The sequence below is a fragment of the Hyperoodon ampullatus genome (assembly GCF_949752795.1).
Source record: "Hyperoodon ampullatus genome assembly, chromosome: 12".
NCBI classification, from domain to species: Eukaryota; Metazoa; Chordata; class Mammalia; order Artiodactyla; family Ziphiidae; genus Hyperoodon; species Hyperoodon ampullatus.
In genome coordinates, this window is record NC_136925.1 from 15,801,405 (window position 1) to 15,822,977 (window position 21,573).

At 31.2% G+C, this 21,573-nt stretch overlaps 1 protein-coding gene across 1 annotated transcript in view; it reads left to right on the forward strand.

Annotated features, from left to right (window-relative positions):
* The window catches only part of EYS (eyes shut homolog), a gene marked incomplete at both ends in the record, with an annotated part of 159,831 nt that extends 141,062 nt beyond the window's left edge, over positions 1 to 18,769 (forward strand). The window contains one exon of the mRNA XM_079716710.1: positions 18,632 to 18,769. Within this exon, the coding sequence (XP_079572836.1) occupies positions 18,632 to 18,769 (138 nt within the window). The remainder of the gene's footprint in view (positions 1 to 18,631) is intronic.
* Between the last annotated feature and the right edge of the window lie 2,804 nt (positions 18,770 to 21,573).

Genomic DNA, 21,573 nt, shown 5'->3' on the forward strand with positions numbered 1-21,573 from the left:
TAAAATTTCAAAAAATAAATACAATTTTAAAATTATAAACAATCTGAGGAAACAATAATAGAATACTTTTTAAAAAGTTAAATTAAATTGTTCTAATTTGCCTAAGGAGTCTTTTAGTTATTTGGAAATTACATAAGATTTTTTAAATATAAATATATCTCTGTGTTCACATATTTTAATAAATCAAGACTTCTGAGTTCATGCCGGAACTCTAAGGGCCTAGTACTTTTTTCATCTAAAAGACTAATTAAATTACTTGCACACCCAGGTACACATGTTCTGCTTTGTTAAAATTTTGGCAAAGGGAAAACACAAATATAAAACAGTTAAACATTTTCTTCTCCTTGTATTTTTGACTGTGTGAACAGTAGTCTTAGAATGTACATATAATTATAGAAAATTATTTATGATCAATTAATTTAAATTTTTCCTAAGGGAAAAAAAAAGGAAGAAACAGCAAAAAAGAAGAAGTGAAGGAAAGCTAGTTTCAGACAGATATACAATCATGATTGTTAAAAGTTAACTATCTTCAGGACTTCCCTGAAGTGGTCCAGTGATAAAGAATCTGCCTTCCAATGCAGGGGGCCTGGGTTCAATCCTTGGTCAGGGAACTAAAATCCCACATTCCGTGGGGCAAATAACCCCACACACCACAACTACTGAGCTTGCGCACCTCAACAAGTGAGTCCACATGCCACAAACTACAGAGCCCATGCACCCTAGAACCCACATGCCACAACTATAGAGAAGTCCACATGTCACAGTGAAGAGCCCACACCACAATTAAAGATCCTACATGCCTCAATGAAGATCCTGCATGCTGCAACTAAGACCTGACACATTCCTGTGCATTAAGCAGTAATCTCTCTATTAGACACAGGAGACACAGCTCCCGAGACCTTTTCTCTTTTTGTTCTAATGTATCTGTCAAGTGAACAATCTTGTTCATGTCAGAATTTCCCAGAGTGGCCACTGCAATTGTAGGTTGTCCTTGAGAAATTATAACATTTAGAGAGATGCCCATGACTTACAACAGAAAGTGGGAATTGTTTGTGTTAAGGCCAGAGACAAGAGGAGGACCCCAGAAAACATATCAGGCATCTGTGCCGTGTCACATCTCCAGAACCTGCAAGAGAAGCTGGTCTCAGCTCAGGGCCAACAAAAGTGTTCACAAAACTTTGAAAAGGTGACTCAAGGAATATTCTGTTAATGGAATGCCGACTGATATGACCATCTGAAATCATCACTCATTTATGTGATCTGGATGATGATGTTACAGGACCTAAACATACTCTTACAGATTCCCCAGAGGAAGTGATGTTGACAGAGAGAGATTTCATCTCTTTAGATCCAATTGGAATACATAATCAAAAGATTCCTAAAATGTACCTGTACGTACCTATGTTACTGTCATAGTAGGAGAGAAGAAAGTCCAGTGGTCTCAGAGCAGGGTATTGTTTGCACTCTAGAGTCCTGAGCTTTGATAATGAGGCTATTTTAATTGTATCCTTGCAGAATGTTGTGTTTGTTCACTGTTGACCCTCCAAAAGAGCACCAAACAATTTTGTTAGGTGCACAAATAGCAAACACAGAAGGCCTAGCCTACTCACAGAGCAAAACACTTGCAAACTCAGGAATAACTCACTGTACACCACACATCTCGTTGCTCAGTCTCTTACCTAATTTCCTCCAGTACTGTTCCACTGGCTCATGCCAGTACTTAAAAATACACATGTGTATTGTCTCAGCAGAGTTGAGTTTCATCTCTCTCCTATTGCAGTGGTCATGAATAGAGTCTTTCTTGCCTGTTTAACTTTGTCCAGTGCAATTTTTACTTGATTAATATTTTTCTAAGAATCCAGGTTTCTGCATATTATGACAAAGAAAGGTCACTCAGTCCTATCCCTGAACACTCTTTGCATATCTATTTAGTTAACAAGGGCCAAAACATGGTAAAATATGTGTCATATATTAGACCTTAGAGTTTCTCCCCGTTAGATCCCTTTGCTGAGTGACTTTACTAATATAATGTGGAAATGACAAAATAATTTATAGAAATATACAAGATACTCCATGAAATGATAACAAATTTAAATAAAGTTGTTTACTTGCATATGAAAAACATTTTTCAAAAGTATGTTGTTAATATTATACATGTAGCTTCTATCCAGCAGAAGTTATTTTTTTGTAGTAACATTCTGTAATATATATGCATCAGTAGTAATGAATTTCCAGAAAAAGAAATTCTGGAGGTTTTGTTTTCCCTCTATTTTCCTTGTAAAGGAAAGATCATCCACAGCCAGATTTAAAATTTTATTACATTTCTGCCTCAAATAAAATCTTTAATATTAAGAATAAAATAAAATATCATTCCATTTTTGTGTATTTTTTAATGATGGCATTTTGTACAATGACACACGTTAATAATTGATTATAATAAAATTATTAATTACAAATATCATAATATAATTATAATTGCTAATGTAACTTTTATTATATGTAGTATTATGTATAACCACTGAGTTTTCCAGGGTAATTTATATTTGTAGTTATACGTTTTACTCTAATCATAGGCATACATGAGTAGATCTCAACCTTTTTTTGCTCAAAATGCTCATTGAAAATCTGATGAAAGCTGGAAGCAGTTCCCTCACGGTAGATTATGCACACACAAGCACACTGTTTTTCATAAAATTTCAGAGGGTTAATGGACTCCTTTTAAGTAGATTTCTTGATTTTCTATATTGAAAAACTGAAAAATCTTTCCCCTACATGTGCAAGGTTGATTCAACTCAGTAAGTATCCACTGACATAATTTACTGTCTTATAAGTTTTACGAGAAATCTCTTCTTATCTCTAAATTTAATTATAGAAAACTAAAACTCTAGCAGAAGACTAGGCTATGAATAGATAAGAAATCCCACTGAAATACCAAGTTACATATTTCTTAGTGCCAACAACTACTTAATGGTTTTTAGATACAGTAAATAATTGCAGTAAAGAATTCACCACCATCAGCATATGATGAAAGCATTTAACAAAGCTTTAAATGCAATTTAGGTGTTCATATCACAATTTTTAGACAAAGGATAGTGTGGGGTTTGGTATATAGTTTAAGGAAAACCCATTAGACACGTTTTAATTTGGTTCTTTCAGCTATTCTTAAATCCTAGTAATAAATTATTTTGAAAATAAACCAAAAAGGAAGGCATATAATTATAGGAAATACTAGTTTGCCATAGTCTGAATTTTGCACTATTATTCTTTGTTGTTAAAACATTGTTTTGTCATGATTTTTTTGTGTATTAGTGACCTAGATTTCTAATAACTAAAAATACAGTGATTCTTTAGTGTATGACATTTTTCTCTCCAGCATGAAATAGCAAATTATGAAGTTTTTTGTGTTTTTCAGTAGAAATCAAAAATTAAGCATACATGAAGCCTCACAGATTCTAAGCTTTGAGCGTGATTAGCTGGTAATATCTATTTTTATCCTTGTGTTTATTGAATCATCCCAGACTATATTGAAACGATGCAAACAAACAATCAAAATTTCTGTATTTACCCAGTATCTGGAAAGCATTGCTCTTTTCCACAGTTTTCATGGGCCAAATGGATCTATCTGTATACTCTTGACCAGATCAGAAAACAAGAAAAACAAACAAGAAAGAGGAGGCAGCTGCTACAGGTGGGGCAGTGAGTGTCAGAGCTGCGGTAACAGACACAGGGTTAGAGTCTGAGTGACAGGAAGCAGATAACCACACAAAGTGGTTCTCTCCTGAGGGGCCACACTGGACAGTGCAGCCTGGGTCTCATCTACTTATTTGAAAGCCCATATAATTTCCTCTCTACAAGCAGACTGCACATACAGTTTAACAGGACTGTGCATGCTAAAGTACAATAATACTAATACCTCACAAATTAAAAAAAAAAAAAAAAAAACAACTTATACCAAGAAAACATATTTTGTGTATGTGTACAGAACACAAGCCAAATTAGATTTCAGAAAAAGACTAATTCATTTATATTGCTTTTAGTATTAAAGTAAATCAACTAAGAGGACTTCCAAGGTAAATGGGATAATGGAAGGAGATAATGGTAAATTTAAATATAAATCCAAGTTTTCCAATGCAATCTCTAAAAGACAGTACAGACAAACAGGGAGAAAAAACACAACCATTAATTACTGGTGTTTATGTATATGTTACTTATGAGTAATTGAAGTTTTAGTGCTTTATATTTGCTAGTTGTGTTGAAAATGAAGAATTTACATATTGTATTTTTATATAGTATATTAGAAGAATTAACAAAATTTGAATAACGTTTACAGGTTACAAAATATAGTGTTAAAATCAAAGTTAATTTCTTAACTTTGATAATATTACTGAAGTAATGAAAAAGTATATCCTTGCTTTTATAAGAATACACATTAAAGTAATTGAGGATAAAATGCAATACAATCACAAATTTCAGAAAATCAAATTATTAATATGAATATATATGTATGTACAGATGTATCTAAACATATATTACATATATACATATGCATATAATGTACACATAGATATATACAGAGAGAGAGAATAATAAAATAGTGTCATTAAATGCTAATATCTGGTGTTTTATATGTAAGAGATTATTTAACTTTGTAAGCCAATTATAACAATTTTCCTTTAATTTAAGAAATTTTACAGCAAATATACTTTGTATGTAGGAATGATTAGGTACTCAGTGAGGGATAAAGATTTTCTGAAGTACAAACACATAGAGAAAACATGTAAATTAAATTATAATACTTTAGTCATTGATTAAGAGTAAATAGCATTTGAAAAACACCTCATCTGTCCATGTCAAAGACCTGTTCTCCTTCCTAGTGGATTTAGAATTCTTAATTGCCTTGAGCTCCAAATAGAAAAAATGGAAAAACAGATTCTCATCTAACGCTTACCAAACAGAGACTAGATCTCTATAAATAATTAATATGTCATTAAAGGATCACACTGCAAAACCAAATTCCTAATTTTGTTGCTACTGATAGGAAATAATTTAATGGAGTTAGAAAAAATAAAAACATGGAAATATTCAGAGGAATTTTTTTTTAAGTTATCAAAGTTCTATTTTTGAATTCTCTTCTGAGAGCTAGGAAAATATATGCCTGAGTTTAAGCTTTCCATAAGACGTCCACTTTTCTGGGGACAAAGTTTGCCTAATTCTTTCAAGTAAATCTATTGGGCATATCTGTGTAAGATCTCTAAAAATATTTAAAGTGGTATTTTTTTTAAGAATAGGTATAATTATGACTTCCATGCAAATATAAAATAAAGTGTTAAAATTTTACTTAATTTTTATAAGGGATGCAATAAAATGTTACAGTCAGTTCAAAGGCAGATCCAAATACCTCACTCAAGGAGAAAAAGCTATTTAGTGATAAAGGAAACAGGTTTTCCATGGATCTGGTTCTCAATATAATGCTATTTCCACCATAACAGTTAACATTTTAGCAATGTCTATAAAAATTTGACTTAAATAAAAGCTTAAAAAATTTCTACAATTTTATAGAGGATATTGATCTATTTAACTTTTTACAATTTATGTATTACTGTTATAATTTGAGAATGAAATGAATTTTACTGTTGAGAACAATTTTAATGTAAACTAAAAGTGAATTTATTTTATCCTTTTTAAAAGAATACATGAATTTAATACATAGGGAAAATAAGAAATTCAAACAGAAATCATTGTAATATTTTAGTATATAATGGACATTTACAAAATTCTTCTTATTTTTTATAGATATGTGCAAATGGATGTAGTTGCTTGATTAAAGAAGATGATAAGGGATATTGGTGCATATGTACTTCCACATGGTTTTGCAAAATGTGTCTGGAAAACACAACTGACTATGAAGAAAGTAGGTGTCAACAAGAAGCTATTTATGAAGAGGAAATTAATATACCCAGGTATTTTATTCATCATTTCAACAAAGGATATCTCCTACTTATCAAAATATTATAATTGTACTGATAAGCCATAATTGAAATATTTAATAATATTTAATAATATTTATTTTTGTTTAAAATGGTATTCATGCATCAAACATATACATATATAGTTATTATATGTTATGTAATGTGTATTATATATTATAAATAACAATAGAACAAAAATGAGGGTGATAAAGAATAGGCTTTTATAGAAATAATTTTATCACATTAAAATTAAGTTAGTATCTGTGGGAGATTAAATCTGTGACAGATTGTGAAATGTTAAGATGTATACGATAATCTGCAGAGCAACTATTAAGAAAGTAACTAAAACAGTACAGTAAAATAACATTACAGGTATTAAATTTTTGCCCTCAAAAATATTTTCTTAATACAAAAGGAAGTGGTATCAGAAGAATAGAGGTTTAAAAAAAGTCATAAAATGTCTGCAAAACAAAAAAGGAAATGGCAGACATAATTCCAACTATATCAATAACAACATTACAATCAAGTGGATTAAAAATCCAATAAAAAGGAGAGATTTTTCAGGCCAGATAATTTCTAGATATATACAAGTGTATACTGTCTATATGAGACATACTCTACATTTAAATATACAAACAGATTGATAGTAAAATGTTGAGAAAAGATATATTGTTCAAACAACAACCATAGAAAGCTGGAATTTCTATATTAATATCAAAACAATAGACTGTAAAAAGATGTTCACTAGAGAAAAGGAACAACATTTTATAATGATAAAAGAGTCAGTCCATCAGAATATGTAGCAATTATAAGCATATGCACCTAACAACAGAGACCCAAAATGCATGAAATAAAAACTGACTGAATTGAAGGGAGAAATAGCCAATTCAACAAGAATAGCTGAAGACTCCATTTCCGCATTTTCAGTGGTTGACGCAACACTTGGCAGGAGAACATCAAGTCTAAAGAACATTGGAATGATATTATAAATCAAGTAGAATGAGTAGATAAACACTCCAGTCAACAGCAGCAGAATAACATTATGCTCAGATGCACATTCAACATTTTCCAAGACAGATCATATACTAATACAAGCTGCAATATATTTAAAAATATTGAATTTTTAGGGCTTCCCTGGTGGCGCAGTGGTTGAGAGTCCGCCTGCCAATGCAGGGGACACGGGTTCGTGCCCCGGTCTGGGAGGATCCCACATGCCGCGGAGCGGCTGGGCCCGTGAGCCATGGCCGCTGAGCCTGCGCGTCCGGAGCCTGTGCTCCGCAATGGGAGAGGCCACAACAGTGAGAGGCCCGCGTACCGCAAAAAAAAAAAAAAAAAAAAAAATATTGAATTTTTAAAAAAGTATGTTTTCTGACTACCCTGAAATGAGATTAGAAATCAAAAACAATAAGCAATTTGATAAATTCACAAAAACGTGGAAATTAACACAATCCATATAAGTCAATTAATCAAAAATAAATCATAATAGAAATAAGAAAATCAATTGAGATTAATTAAAATGAAGACACAACATGTCAAAACCCATGTGATGTGGGTGATGCAGTGCTTAGAATATAAATTATAGCTGTAAAAACAAGGACAATCTCAATCAATATCCTAAACTTCTAATTTAACATGATGGAAAATGTAGAAAGGAAGGAAATCATAAACTGTAAAGTGAAATGAATTAAATAGAGTATAGATAAAGAAGAGAGAATATCAACAAAACCAACGTCTATCCATTGAAATGATTAACAAAGTGAATAATCCTTATCTATACTAAGACATAGAGAAGAATCAAATTACTAAAATTAGGAATGATAAAGAGAGCATTATTACTGAAATTACAGAAAGAAAAAGGATTATAAGGAAACATAATGAACAGCTATATATCCAAAAATCTAGGTAACTATGAAGAAATGGAGACATTCCTAGAAAAACATAAACTACTGAAACTGACTCCAGAAGAAACAGAAAATCTAAATAGATTTTTTAAGTGAAAGGTTTGAATTATTAATTCAATGAACAAACAAAAAGTTCACACTAAAAAATATTCAGGACTAAATAGATTAACTGGGGAATACTTGAAACATGTAAAGCAGGAATAAGAGAAATTATTAACCCTTCTAAAAATAAATGAGGGAACATTTCTCAACTCATTCTATGAGGCTAGTGTTACATTGATAACAAAACCAAAGAATCACAAGAAAGTAAAACTACAGACCAATATGTCTAATTAATCTGAACACAAAAACCCTCAACACAATTGTATGCAGCAGATCTAGTAACATATAACAAAGATTATACACCATGACCACGTGGGATTCATCACAGAAGTGCAAAGTTAGTTTAACTTTCTAAAATCAATTAATGTAATATGTTATGTCAATTTAATACAGGTGAAAAATAAGACATATGATAATTTCAATAGATGCAGAGGAAAAAAAGGCATTTGACAGAATCCAACACCACTTCATGATAAAAACAATCAAAAACTAAAAGAAAAAAAGAAGATACAATGGAACTGCTTCCTTCAAACTAATAAGAAATTAAAAAAGAGAGAGACAAAACACAACTACCTTATTTAATGACAAAATAATGGAAATGAAAATTAAAAGCCAGATAATACTTTATACCCTCTATTATCAATAACATGATCAAAAAGAAAGATTAATAGAAAATACTGGTATTGGTGCGGACTTGGAGAAATTGGAACCCTCGTATGCTGCTGGTGGTATATAAAATGGTGCATGCAGGTACTTTGAAAAGGGGAGTTATAGATTTCCATAAAACCTAGCAATTCCATTTCTAGTCGATACTCAAAAAATGAAAATATGTTTCTATACAAAAACTTCTACATTAAAGTTTGTAAAGTTTTATTCATAATAGTCAAAAATTTGAAACAACCCAAATGATTATCAAGTGATGATAAATGGAAAATAAAATGCATTACATTCATGAAATGGAATATTACCCAGCAATAAAAAGTAATGAATTACTAATACATGCCACAACTGTAACCAACCTTGAAAACGTTATGCTATGGTAAAGAAGTCAGTCACAACTGACACAAGTACATATCAATAAATATTTGTTTTGAAAAACAATTATTTTTCAGGATCTTTTATTTATAAAAAATATCCTTTATTCTGTAATATAAATGCATTTTTTCTGACTGTTTCTCTCTGTTTATGGTAATTTTCCTTTTATGTGCAAAATGTCTTGCAATTTTTGCAGTTAAAAAAACAATAATTTTATGAATTCTTAACATTGTACCATAAATTAGTACTAAACTAGCACCTAGCAAAGATGGCAAATGTAAATACTTCATAAGCAGTACTTCATATAAAATTCATATTAAATTAAAATTAATATATAATTCATATAATGTTAATTCCTATATGTTAATCATAATATCTAGAAATTATTGTATATCGCCTACTATAATAGCAAAAGATATACAAAATTTTAGAATTAACTTGCAAAAGATGCTCAAGTTATCTATAAAAATTTTTATTACTCTATTAACTTCAGTTAAAAAAAGAAAATAATAGATGTTCTGAACACATTGAAATATAATCCATTGACTTAGATTTTAAGCCATAAACTGGCCAAGATACCAATTCTTCCCAAGTTAACTCACACATTCAGTGCTATATCAAAGCACTGTATGCTATTTTAGGAACTAATGAACATATTCTAAAAGCTGTATAAAAATAATATTTTATAAATAGCTAAATCATCTTTGCAAAGGAAGAGTAATGGGGTGGAATTTCATATAACCAGACTACAAACCCCATGTGGTGCCATTTAAAAAACCAACAGTGGGCCAACGGAGATCTCTGATAATAAGGATGTACGTATGTGATCCTTATATATAAGACGTTTAGCCATAATTTAATGAGAATACACAGGGTTCTTTAGTAGAGGGTAATGGGGAAATGGCTTACTATTAGATATTAGATAAAACTGAATTACAACCTTATACTTTATTTGGGATCAGATTCTGAATATGTTCAGAGACCTAAAGTTAAAAGGAAAAAAAAAAAAACAAATTATGTAACTGAAAGAAATGTAGAAAAATATCTCCATGATTTTGAAATGGAGAACTTTTAAAACTACACTATTGACACAATGAAGTATCACCTCACACTGGTCAGAATGGCTATCATCAAAAAATCTGCAAACAATAAATGCTGGAGAGGGTGTGGAGGAAAGGGAACACTCCTACACTGTTGGTGGGAATGTAAATTGGTACAGCCACTATGGAGAACAGTATGGAAGTTCCTTAAAAAACAAAAATAAAACTACCATATGACCCAGCAATCTCACTCCTAGGCATATATCCAGAGAAAAATATAATTCAAAAAGATACATGTTCCCCAGTGTTCATTTCAGCACTATTTACAAAAACCGGGACATGAAAGCAACCTAAATGTCCACTAACAAAGGAATGGATAAAGAAGATGTGGAACATATATACAGTGGAATATTACTCAGCCATTAAAAAGAACAGAATAATGTCATTTGCAGCAATGTGGATAGGCTTAGAGATTGTCATACTGAGTGAAGTGAGTCAGACACAGAAAGACAAATATCATACGCTATCACTTATATGTGGAATCTAAAAAAAAGGTACAGACGAAATTATTTAAAAAACAGAAGTAGAGTCACGGATGTAGAAAACAAACTTATGGTTATGAGGGGATGGTGGGGAAGGTATAAATTAGGAGGTTGGGATTGATATATACACACTACAATATATAAATAGATAACTAATAAGAACCTGCTGTATAGCACAGAGAAATCTACTCAATACTCTGCAATGGCCTATATGGGAAAATAAATTAAAAAAAAAAAAGGAGTGCATATATGTATATGTACAACTGATTCACTTTGCTGTACACCTGAAACTAACACAACATTATAAATCAACTATTCGACAATAAAAAAATTAAAAATAAGATAAAACTAAACTCACAAGATACAACTTATAAAGCCAAACAATTATAGTACTGTAATAGAAATTAAGGATTTCGTTCAAACGAATGACATTAGCAAAGCAACAAAATAACAACAATAATAAAAATGTTAACAGATGGTTGATCATTCATGCAAAAATTTTTTTCTGTTGATATATACTTCATAATACTACAGCTTAAAGTGTATAATATAAATGAAGTATTTAATGCAGGTTTGAGCCTGACCACATTTTTGCCCTAAAATGTTCAAAAATATTTTCTGGGAATTTCGAAAAACTTAATGGGGACAAAAAAAATCCCACCAAAGTTTTGTCCCTCAGGACTTCCAGATAGTTTTTGCTAAGTATGGAATCATAATTTCAGAAAACCAGGAAAGACTGTGAAGTGTTCATGGCTCCAACACATGTATGAAGCTTAAAGCTTATGTGCAAGTCACCAATTCCTACTTGCTACCAGACATATAACAAAATGAAATCAATTCTTTCATACACTCATCAAACATTTATTGAGCACTCCCTAATTAGAAAACATTGTGCAAAATGTTGTGGAAATGAGATCAAATAAGGCACCATCCATAGGTAAATTTATATTCTCCTCAGAACACATCTCATGGTCATTTCATTTCATTTAGAAAGCAAATATCTTTTTAAACTACTAAAATAACTATTATTTTCACTTTCTAAAGACACAAGTAGTTTGTTTTATAGCACTGAATTTTATGGCTTTCTTTCTGGAAACTTAAATTAAACCTGTTTCTCTACAGTCTATTTTAGGAGTTTCACATTGTCCATGTAAGGCTAAGTATAACCAAAACCACTATTTTTCAGTCATAAGCAAGAATTTTATTTCAAAGTGTAAAATCTAAAAGCCCATGATAAAAGCAGATATAGCTTCAAGACCTATGTCTGTAGAGTCAGGAGGCTTGTATAAATATATATTTATGTGAATTTGCCCAGAAATATATTTTACTTGTGGTTTAAAAAATTATTTCTGAACCAAGAAGTCTTATGATTATTAAGTTCTAAGACTATTGTAATTTCTGCCGTGATACCAGTGCCTTTTTATTAAGATATGAATTTCTTGTTTTCTGTTTATTTTTAATTTTTGGTTTAGCATGCAAACTTTGCTGCCTCCCAGGCAAAATTTTTTGTGTTACGTTTTACTTTTGGAAAAAGAAAAATAAACTGGACTATATATAAAAGTGGCTTATTGCTTGTGTGTATGTGTGTATGTATGTATGTATGTATTTTTGGTTTATATTAGTCTTGGTAGCACTAAACCAGGGGTCCCCTGGCAGGAACTGAGCTGCACAGCAGGAGGTGTGTGGCAGGAGAGTGGGCAGAGCTTCATCTGCCGCTCCCCATCGCTCCCCATTGCTCATATTACTGCCTGAACCATTGCTCGCGTTACTGCCTGTACCGTTGCTCACATTACCACTTGAAGCATCCCCACCACCACCACCCCTTCCGTGGAAAAACTGTCTTCCACGAAACTGGTCCCTGGTGCCAAAAAGGTCGGGGACCACTGCAGTAAACCACGTTTTCTCTAGTGGCTGGATCCTTTTGACTATTGCATTTACATGCACTGATATATTTTTTACTCCTTATTGTCCACTGGAAAATATCACCTTGCTTCCTTAAGCTTTATAGGAAAATGATATAGAGATTACTACTTAATTTATTTAAGCCATTCCAAAATAAATATTATTATACTGTCCGTATGCATACCAAAATTAATTAAAATAAACTTAATTAAAGGAAGCATTTTTGTATAATTAAGTTTCAACTATAGTGTGGGTTGAAACTTAGCTAATGTATACACAATTCTATCTCAGGTATCTTTTTTTTCTTTCTCTTTTAGGAGCAAACCAATGGTGTGAAGCATATACAGTCAAAGTTTAACTATATTATAGCTTCAGGCTTTATGACTTTTCATGTTTTTTTCATATGTCAAATAATAAAAATGTTTTTATGCATATTAGATGACTACCCGGGCCATATTTTTATTTTAGTCCATAATATCTAGATAGCTTTTTATATGTCTAATCTTTTTTGCATTGCTTTTCAAATTATCTTCTAAGACTATTAATTTTTTGAAACTATTTATTCAGAACTTTTAAGATGACCTTTCTCTTGAGCCTTACCTAATTTTAAGATATGTTTTATGATTACATAGTAAAACAATATTAATGGAGTATCTGCTGTATATAAGACATATGGACCATAATCTTAGGACTCAGAGTAATACATAAAGTAATATATAATGTCTTCTATTTCTAGAACATTTTTCTATTAAAAATCTAAATGGTGAATAAAACTATTAAATCACAGTACTTAATACTGAGACCATATTTTCAACATACAGACTTTCACCTAATGTGTTTCTTTGTCCTTTCATGCATATTATTCACTTCTTTCAAATTTAAATATAAATCAGCTTAATTTATTTAATAATAGAGTTATTCCATTAGCTCATTCATGAAGTTTTCCATTAGCTCAATTTATTTTCTCAAAGTAAAAATTCTATGAAATTATATGAATATTTTAAAATTATAAATATGTGGAGCACTGTAATCTTCTTAACAGTTTTTTACAAAACTGATATACTTGTAACTGAATATCTTTCAACTTAATAGCAATTTATTTTAGCACTGTGTATCCATGTACACATATATGAGCATATATATGCATATTATTAATAATGTTGACAAAATGCTTGACACACTAGTACAAGATTAGGTGAAAATGGTGAGTGCTTTAGTAAACTAGCAAAATTTATTTTATGTCAATGATCATTCAAAGAAACGATATTGTGTTCTGGGTACATTTTGGACATTTCTAGGGTCATTCTAATATTCAGTATAATTGACTGCAACAACTGGCATTTAGCAGATGATTGGTGACCACCTGAACAAAAAAATGTGTTCCATGGTTTGTACAATTTCCAAGAGTCTCATCATACATTATGTATGTATATAAAACCTTGCAATAAATATCCGAGTCAAGATCTTAATTTCATTTTACTTACTGACACAAAATATTTCTACAAAATGTTAATAATTATTGGATTATCAAGAATGAAACTTTTATGTTAACCAAGAAAATATTATGTTCTAGTTAGGAATTTTTTTTTAAATTTATTAACCACTTTGGAACATTATATCATCGTACTTTGAATTTCTAATACCAAACTACAATTCTCAGTCTCCAATTATAATTGCCTCACCCATAGTAATTCTGCCTTTGGGTGAAAACAGCTAACCACTTCAATATATCTTCTACTTCAGTAATTTCTACTAAAGATGTATCTTTTATACATAAATACATTCAATTACAAATTAGTGTCCTTTTATATCATGTTATATCAGACTTAGAGCATCATCTTGATTTTTTACATTATTAGATGTGTAGATAGGTTATACCTATAAATTCTATTATATGAAGTAAAAAGGGTGCCACAAAGACCAGAAATATGAGTCAGACAGAAATATATTATAAACAGAAAGTATTGCTCTAAGTTGGTTTAGACTATCAATTTGGAAAGATAGTAACTAAATACTGAAGGGTATACAAGCTGTATTTAAAGGCCAGAAATAAGAGATCCAATTTCCTCAAGCATGGGAAGATAAGCAAATTGAAGGGGACAGCTGGCTGTTGTCAACGGTAGCAAAAACTCCTATGTTGAAATAGGGAAGAACTTTGGAAGAATTACCACTCTGTGCAATTTACATATAGATATATGGGTTTACGTGAAATCACCTTCATGTATAGTATGTTATGATTAAAGCCATTTTTACTGACCTTTTTTAGTTATTTTCCTTTGTTTTTATATTTTTATCAATGTTTTTTTGTTAAATAAATTTAAATTAGACTACACCAAAAAGGTGAGCTCATAATAAAAATCTAGGGAAAAGATTTATATAATTAAAAAAAAAATTCTATAGACACACCACAGAGATATGCTGAGTTCAGTTTCAGACCACTGCAATAAAGTGAATACTGCAATATAGGGAGTCACAAGAAGTTTCTGGTTTCCAAGTACATTTAAAAGTTATGTTTACACTATATTGTAAATCTAAGTGTACAACAGCATTATATCTAAAAAACAACGTACACACCTTAATTTAAATACATTTTATTGCTAAAAACTGCTTACCATCATCTGAGACATTAGTGAATCTGAATCTTTTTGCTGGTGGAGAGTCTTGCCTCCATGGTGATGGCTGCTGACTGAGCAGTGTGGTTCCTGAAGACTGGGGTGTCTGCGGCAATTTCTAAAAATGAGACAACAATAAATTTTGCACCATCAATTGACTTTTCCTTTCAGGAATGATTTCTTCATAGCATGCAATGCAGTTTGATAGAATTTTACCCACAGTAGAAGTTCTTTCAAAATTGGAGTCTATCCTCTTAAACCCTGACCATGTTTTATCAACTACATGTATATAATATTCTAAATATTTTGATGTAATATCAACAATCTTTACAGCATCTTCAGCAGGAGTAATTTCCATATCAAGAAACCATTTTCTCTTCCCATCCATAAGAAGCAACTCTTCACCTTCTCAAGTTTTATCATGATATTGCCACAATTCAGTCACATTTCAGGCTCCACTCCTAATTCCAGTTCTCTTGGTGTTTCTACAACATCTGTAATTCCTACCTTCACTGAAGTCTTGAACCTGTCAAAGTCATCCATGAGGGTTGGAATCAACTTCTTCCAGTCTCCTCTTAATATTTTGACCTCTTCTCATGAAGGAAGAGTTATTGTTCAACACAAGAATCCTGCCAATGATGGAGGGAAAAGCTCCAGAAGTGAATTAAAGATGAGTGTGGAGTGTATTTAAATGTGGATATAAAGTTAAGCAATCCCAAAAACATAACTACATCCATTATACCAAAAAACAAACAAACAAACTTAGAAACAGGGCACATGAGGATGAACTGTATGTGTATCAATCTTCTTATTATTTTAAGAGGAATACAGCAAATGGAGATTTGAGTGTTTAATTTGAAATTTTGAACAAAAGGAAAATAAATAATAAAACGAGATATAATGAACTAAAGTTAAATGGAAAATATATAAATATTCTAATTTTCTAATCTTTAGTACAATATTTCAGTAGATAATCTCTGAAGTTGTTCAACCAAGAAAGAGAAGGCCAAGAAGATTACATACATTTAAAAGAAGATCAGAATGTGACAAATATTACAAATTATAAAATATAAATCACACCAGAAGCTAATAAAATAAAGAAACCAAATGCAATTCACAGAGTAAAACAGGAAATAAAATGATTTTATAGACAGACATTTGCACACACACACATATATACACACACACACAGTAACTGTAACATCTATTAAAATAGCTGAAATATAGAACTAAAACAAACCTAATTCTGTATTGTTTAAAAGAGATAACAATTTGACTCTGAAAGTTTAAGAGAAACAGACTAGGAAGAAAATAATACAAATTATTATTAATTTAATTAAATTAAGAAGAGGTTGAAACTATATGATGAGGACCTCATGCAATTTACCATCCCAACCCAAATAATTTTCAGAGTGAATGAACATTATTAATAATTAATCTATAAAATGTGATTAAACCAGGCATGATATAGACAGATTTATATGCCATGTGACAGTTGTTTAGAGTTTACCTAGATTTTTTTTTTTTTTTTTTTTTGCAGAGTCATAGGGGGTGGCAAGTGAGAGGGCATTGAAGGGGAGTAATTGTGTTTTATAACTTTATTTCAGGTAAACATAAGCACATTTGATATAGCTGGTGACAGAGTAACCTGCCCAGTAATTAATATACGTCATCGTCCTCTATGAAGTAGACTTAGTACTGATGACTTTACAGATAAGAAAATTATTTATAAATAAAAATTATTTATAAAGTTATATATCTAATTTATATATTTATTATAATTATATATAAAAAAGAGAAAATCATTTATAAAATAAGTTAGAGAAGAAAAATTAGAGCCTAGCCTGGTGCTTTGACTATATCAAAGCATTCACTATAGTGCCTGCCATTAACAATCTCAGTGATCCTTGGCAAATTGCATTAAATGGCCATGTTTTTACAATGACAAGAAGAAAGATTTGAACTAACTGAATTTTGACACTCTTGCTGGCTCCAAACACCTACCATCATATACTTTTATGAGTGCATTGACTTAGGTTCAGTAGGTTAATTTTCATTAATAATAACAGAGTGATTTGGCATTGCTCTTCTCAACTCATTATCATGTTTATATGATTATTTTAAGTGTCCTATGAATAGTTGGTAAGGGATATTTGGAAATCAAAACAACTTAGACCAAAAATTTTCACTATATTTTAGGTATCTTTCTCACCTTATGCTTATATGTACGTATGGCTTATATGTATGTATATGCAATATCCAAAGGAATAAATGTGGTATATTATATGTTATAATCATTAAAATGGTATCTCATAATCTACATTACTTAAGGTGATATCTAGCATATAAAGAAGACCCAGGAATATTTGTTCAATACACTTAATAAATAACTGAAGTACTCAAAAATGTGTGTATATGAAATGAAGAAAATACAAGTTAAAAACCAGTATCTCTCTAAATTCAGACAATCATTCCTCCTTTGCTGGTAGCTAATCTGCTCTCACCATTAAACCTATAGATATTTTCAATAATTTACAAGAAACACAGACTATATTTCACAATTATCTTGAAACAGAGAAAACCTCATTAAAAACTATTAGAAAATATTGGCTAAATTGAAATTACCATAGGAATTAATTTTGTGTGCATGTTATTAAAGCCTCATCAGGATTTTCAACATCATTGAAAACTATACTTAAAAAATTTAAAATGACTCAATGAACTGCATTCATGTACTGAAGAAATATAGATATTTAAAAATTCCAATATAGCTTTTAAAGAATTATCTTAAAAATACTTGGCATTTCCCTTCATCTATATCTTTAATGAATAATTGCACTCAGTGAAAAATTGAGTTTGAATAATCCATTATGTGTAATAGTACACACACACACACACACACACACACACACATACAATATACAATAACTCTCCTCCTGCCTCATCATTCCATCATGTAAGATAGGTTAATTTCCTCTCTTAATAATTCCCAGAATATTTGTACTTAATCCAACCTCAGAGATATTGTAATAATCTACTTATCTCCTTCTCCAACCCCTTCAAATTCTGAGTGTCTTTCCAGCACCTCATTTATTTATTCAATCATTACACATTGAACAAGGTTTCTTGGGTCCTTCTCTCTGTGCTAGGAACTGGCATATACTAGCATATATACTGGTGATAAAAATTCAGAGGGAATAAGACAGCTATTGTTCCTGACTTCAGAGAATTTACACTACAGGCAACTAAAGAACTGAGATACTCAAGCATTTTCAATAAAACCTATTAGAGTTATAAATATTAGGGTAAGCAGAGGATGTCTTCCTTGAGATAAAGCCAGAAATTTGTTCACATCAGCATTAACTCATTTAGGTCAATGTCAATCGCATAGACAATGCAAACATATACTTACGGAAAGAATAAAGGAGTGAATGAAGGAATACTATCAATAGAACCTAGTATTAATTAAAATCCTATTAGTTTTAGGCATGAGATGAAATATTTCAAACTTGTTTTGTGCTGGATCAGCCTATCAATAGTGATGACATTGCCCAGGAATGCCCGGGGCCCTTACCTGGCCTGCAGTACCTGTGGCAGCCCTCACAGACATTTCCCCAACTGGAACCCATGTGGCCACTGGACTGGCCCTTGTGGGTCTTATCATGATTGTAAGACGCACCTCAGCAGTAACCATCAGAGAACTTTGACACTCAAGTTTTATTACCATAGTTTGTGGAGGAAGGTAGATGGCACTCCTGGGCCACACAGCAAGGTCGTAGCTCAGGTAAAGAGACAGAAAAAACCTGGGGTTCTGCTTTTATTGGGGTCCGGGGTGTGGTGTCTAGTGGTTTCAGTGTTCATTCTATTAGTGAATTTAAAACATGAACGTGGGAATTAAAGAGCAGGAAGGGAAAAGCAGGGTCCCCACAAAAGATTATTTATCAAGGTCAAACAGAGCTTTCTAAAATGGGAAAGATCATGGAGGGCTTGGCTTTTTATGTACTTGTGTAACTGGCAGTGTGTTTATTTCAGATGAATGTCTTTGAAATGAATGCCTTGGTAATCAGAAGCTTAATGTCAGGCACTTATACTACTGTTAAAAATTGTCATAATTTTCAGGCATTCACGCTAGAGAAGTTTCCAGCACATTTTCGCAAAAATCCTGACCCACACGCACTGTCATTTCACCTCAGCAGGTCACATAGCAGCTAAGTGGCATGACCTGTATTTGAGTTTAGATCTGTTTGTTGCCAAAGTTCTTTTCAAGCATCATTCTGCATGATAACCAAAATTAAATTTTGCCAAGAATGGACACTTCCTACAAGAATAATTTAAAAGTACACCACACAACCTTCTTTAATATGTTCTCATCCTGTGGATTTAAGTAAATATACGATAAACATTTAAACATGTTACATTATATGACTAATTGGGTTTTTTGCTTTTCAGATGCAGCTGTTTTCTTGGTCACGTGTTTAGAGTCTGTATACTCAATGTTGATGACTGCTTAGGAAACCAGAGCACATCAGTGCAAGGCCTCTGCCTGGCTCATTTGCACACTTGCAGTTGTAGCTCTCTGCAAAGATGTGAAAGACACATCTGTGAAATAGAAACTGAAGATTGTAAATCTGCGCCCTACAAAAATGGAGAAACAGGTACACATTTATGTAGCTATTTCTTTAGCAAATGTGTCCCAGGATTTACAGGCAAGTATTTCTTGAAATCAAATTGTCTAGTGGATAAGGTGGTAAATACATTTATTTAACATATATCAAATGTGTCTAATGATCAGTATTGTAGCTTTCTTTCTCATTTGGCAAAGTAAAAATATCTTCCCTTGGAATAATAGGATTGCTTCTTTGGGCAATTACATGGCTGACTACACAGCTTTGGCTCATGCAAATAAGGATGCTAAGGCCAGGCTGCACCACTAAGAATATAATGTACATGTCAAAGGTCTGAAGAGAAAATAGGCAACCATAACCTCCCAATAATAGTACCTAAACAACTTCAGTACCCACTTCAACCTACTGTTTGGCTGCCTAAGCAAACTGAGTGCCAATTTTTTCCTAGTTTAAAAACAAAATTTATTGCAGTATTTTTGAGGTCAGTTTAATGCCCTCACATTAATAAGATTTTTTAAAAATACATAAAATCACAAACATACTATATTCTTTGTAAAATCATAGAGGACAAAATTCACAGTGGCTACATAGTAAAAAGGCAGCTTTTGATACAAAAATATCAGAGATAAAACATTCAAATTTATGTTATTTGAGATTTTATGCTTGGTCTTACATTGAAGTGATGTTCATAATAATTTCAAAACTTATTTTTTATAATTGCCTTATAAAAAGCAGTACCATGACAATACAGGAAGAAAACATAACTGTCACTTTTAAATCACACTTAACTTTAAATAAAATAATGAAAAAAATGTTTCATGCATTATGATATCCCATTTTATTAAGCAGACCCAACTCTAGAAGCTATTTTGACTTCCATCTAAAAATGAAAAAAAATTTTTTTCCTATTCGTTATTTAAAGTAATATGTTGAAGCTTTTGGCGGCAATTTAAAAAGATAAGTTCTAAAAATGGAAATGATGATATCATTGGAATAAACGTATGGCAATCCAGAATAGCTTTTTAAGGATGAAAATATATTTGAGTGCACAAATTCTGGTAAGCTTGCTAAAAAGCTTCTCCCATTACTTCACATTTCACATTTCAAACATGTTTTTTAGTAAAAATAAGATAGCATAAAATGTGCTAGTGCTGTTGAAATAGTTGTATCTGACTTAGAAAAAACATATACATATATTCATCTGTTTATATCACATAGGGTATCTTTGAGAATTCAGTGAAAATACAATGTTAATCAGCAATTATACATAAAATAGAATAAAGAATGAAACTTAACTCTTCTAATACCGTTACTAAGAGAAAATGTAATTTGGTATTTTAATTATTTGTGTATATATGCATATATACATATGTATATGTATACACATTATCAATGAACAATCTATTATTTTATATTTCAAGACTGAATATTACAGTTATCCATTATATGATCATTCAATATATATTATATACACATTTTTCGTATTGTTAAACCACACATTATATAGTACTTACCATTGGTATATACTAAAACTAATTCACATGACTTACTTCCCAGCAGGGAATAAAAACATTCCATACCCATCTGATTGTTTTTCCAATCTGAAACACAAAGTTGTATCTGATTTTCATTTCGTTGAGTAATAAAATTTTTGAGTATTTACAATTTGAAATTATATTTGGAATACTTTTTACAGGATTTTCATCATTTTTTTTCTTCTACAAAATGTGTCTTTACTTAATCACAATTCTTATAACGACAGTTTCACTTGTCTCTTTCCAGGGAGATAATAGTATTATCTGCAAATAAGGATAGATTTAAAAATTTTACTTAATTAGTTTTATA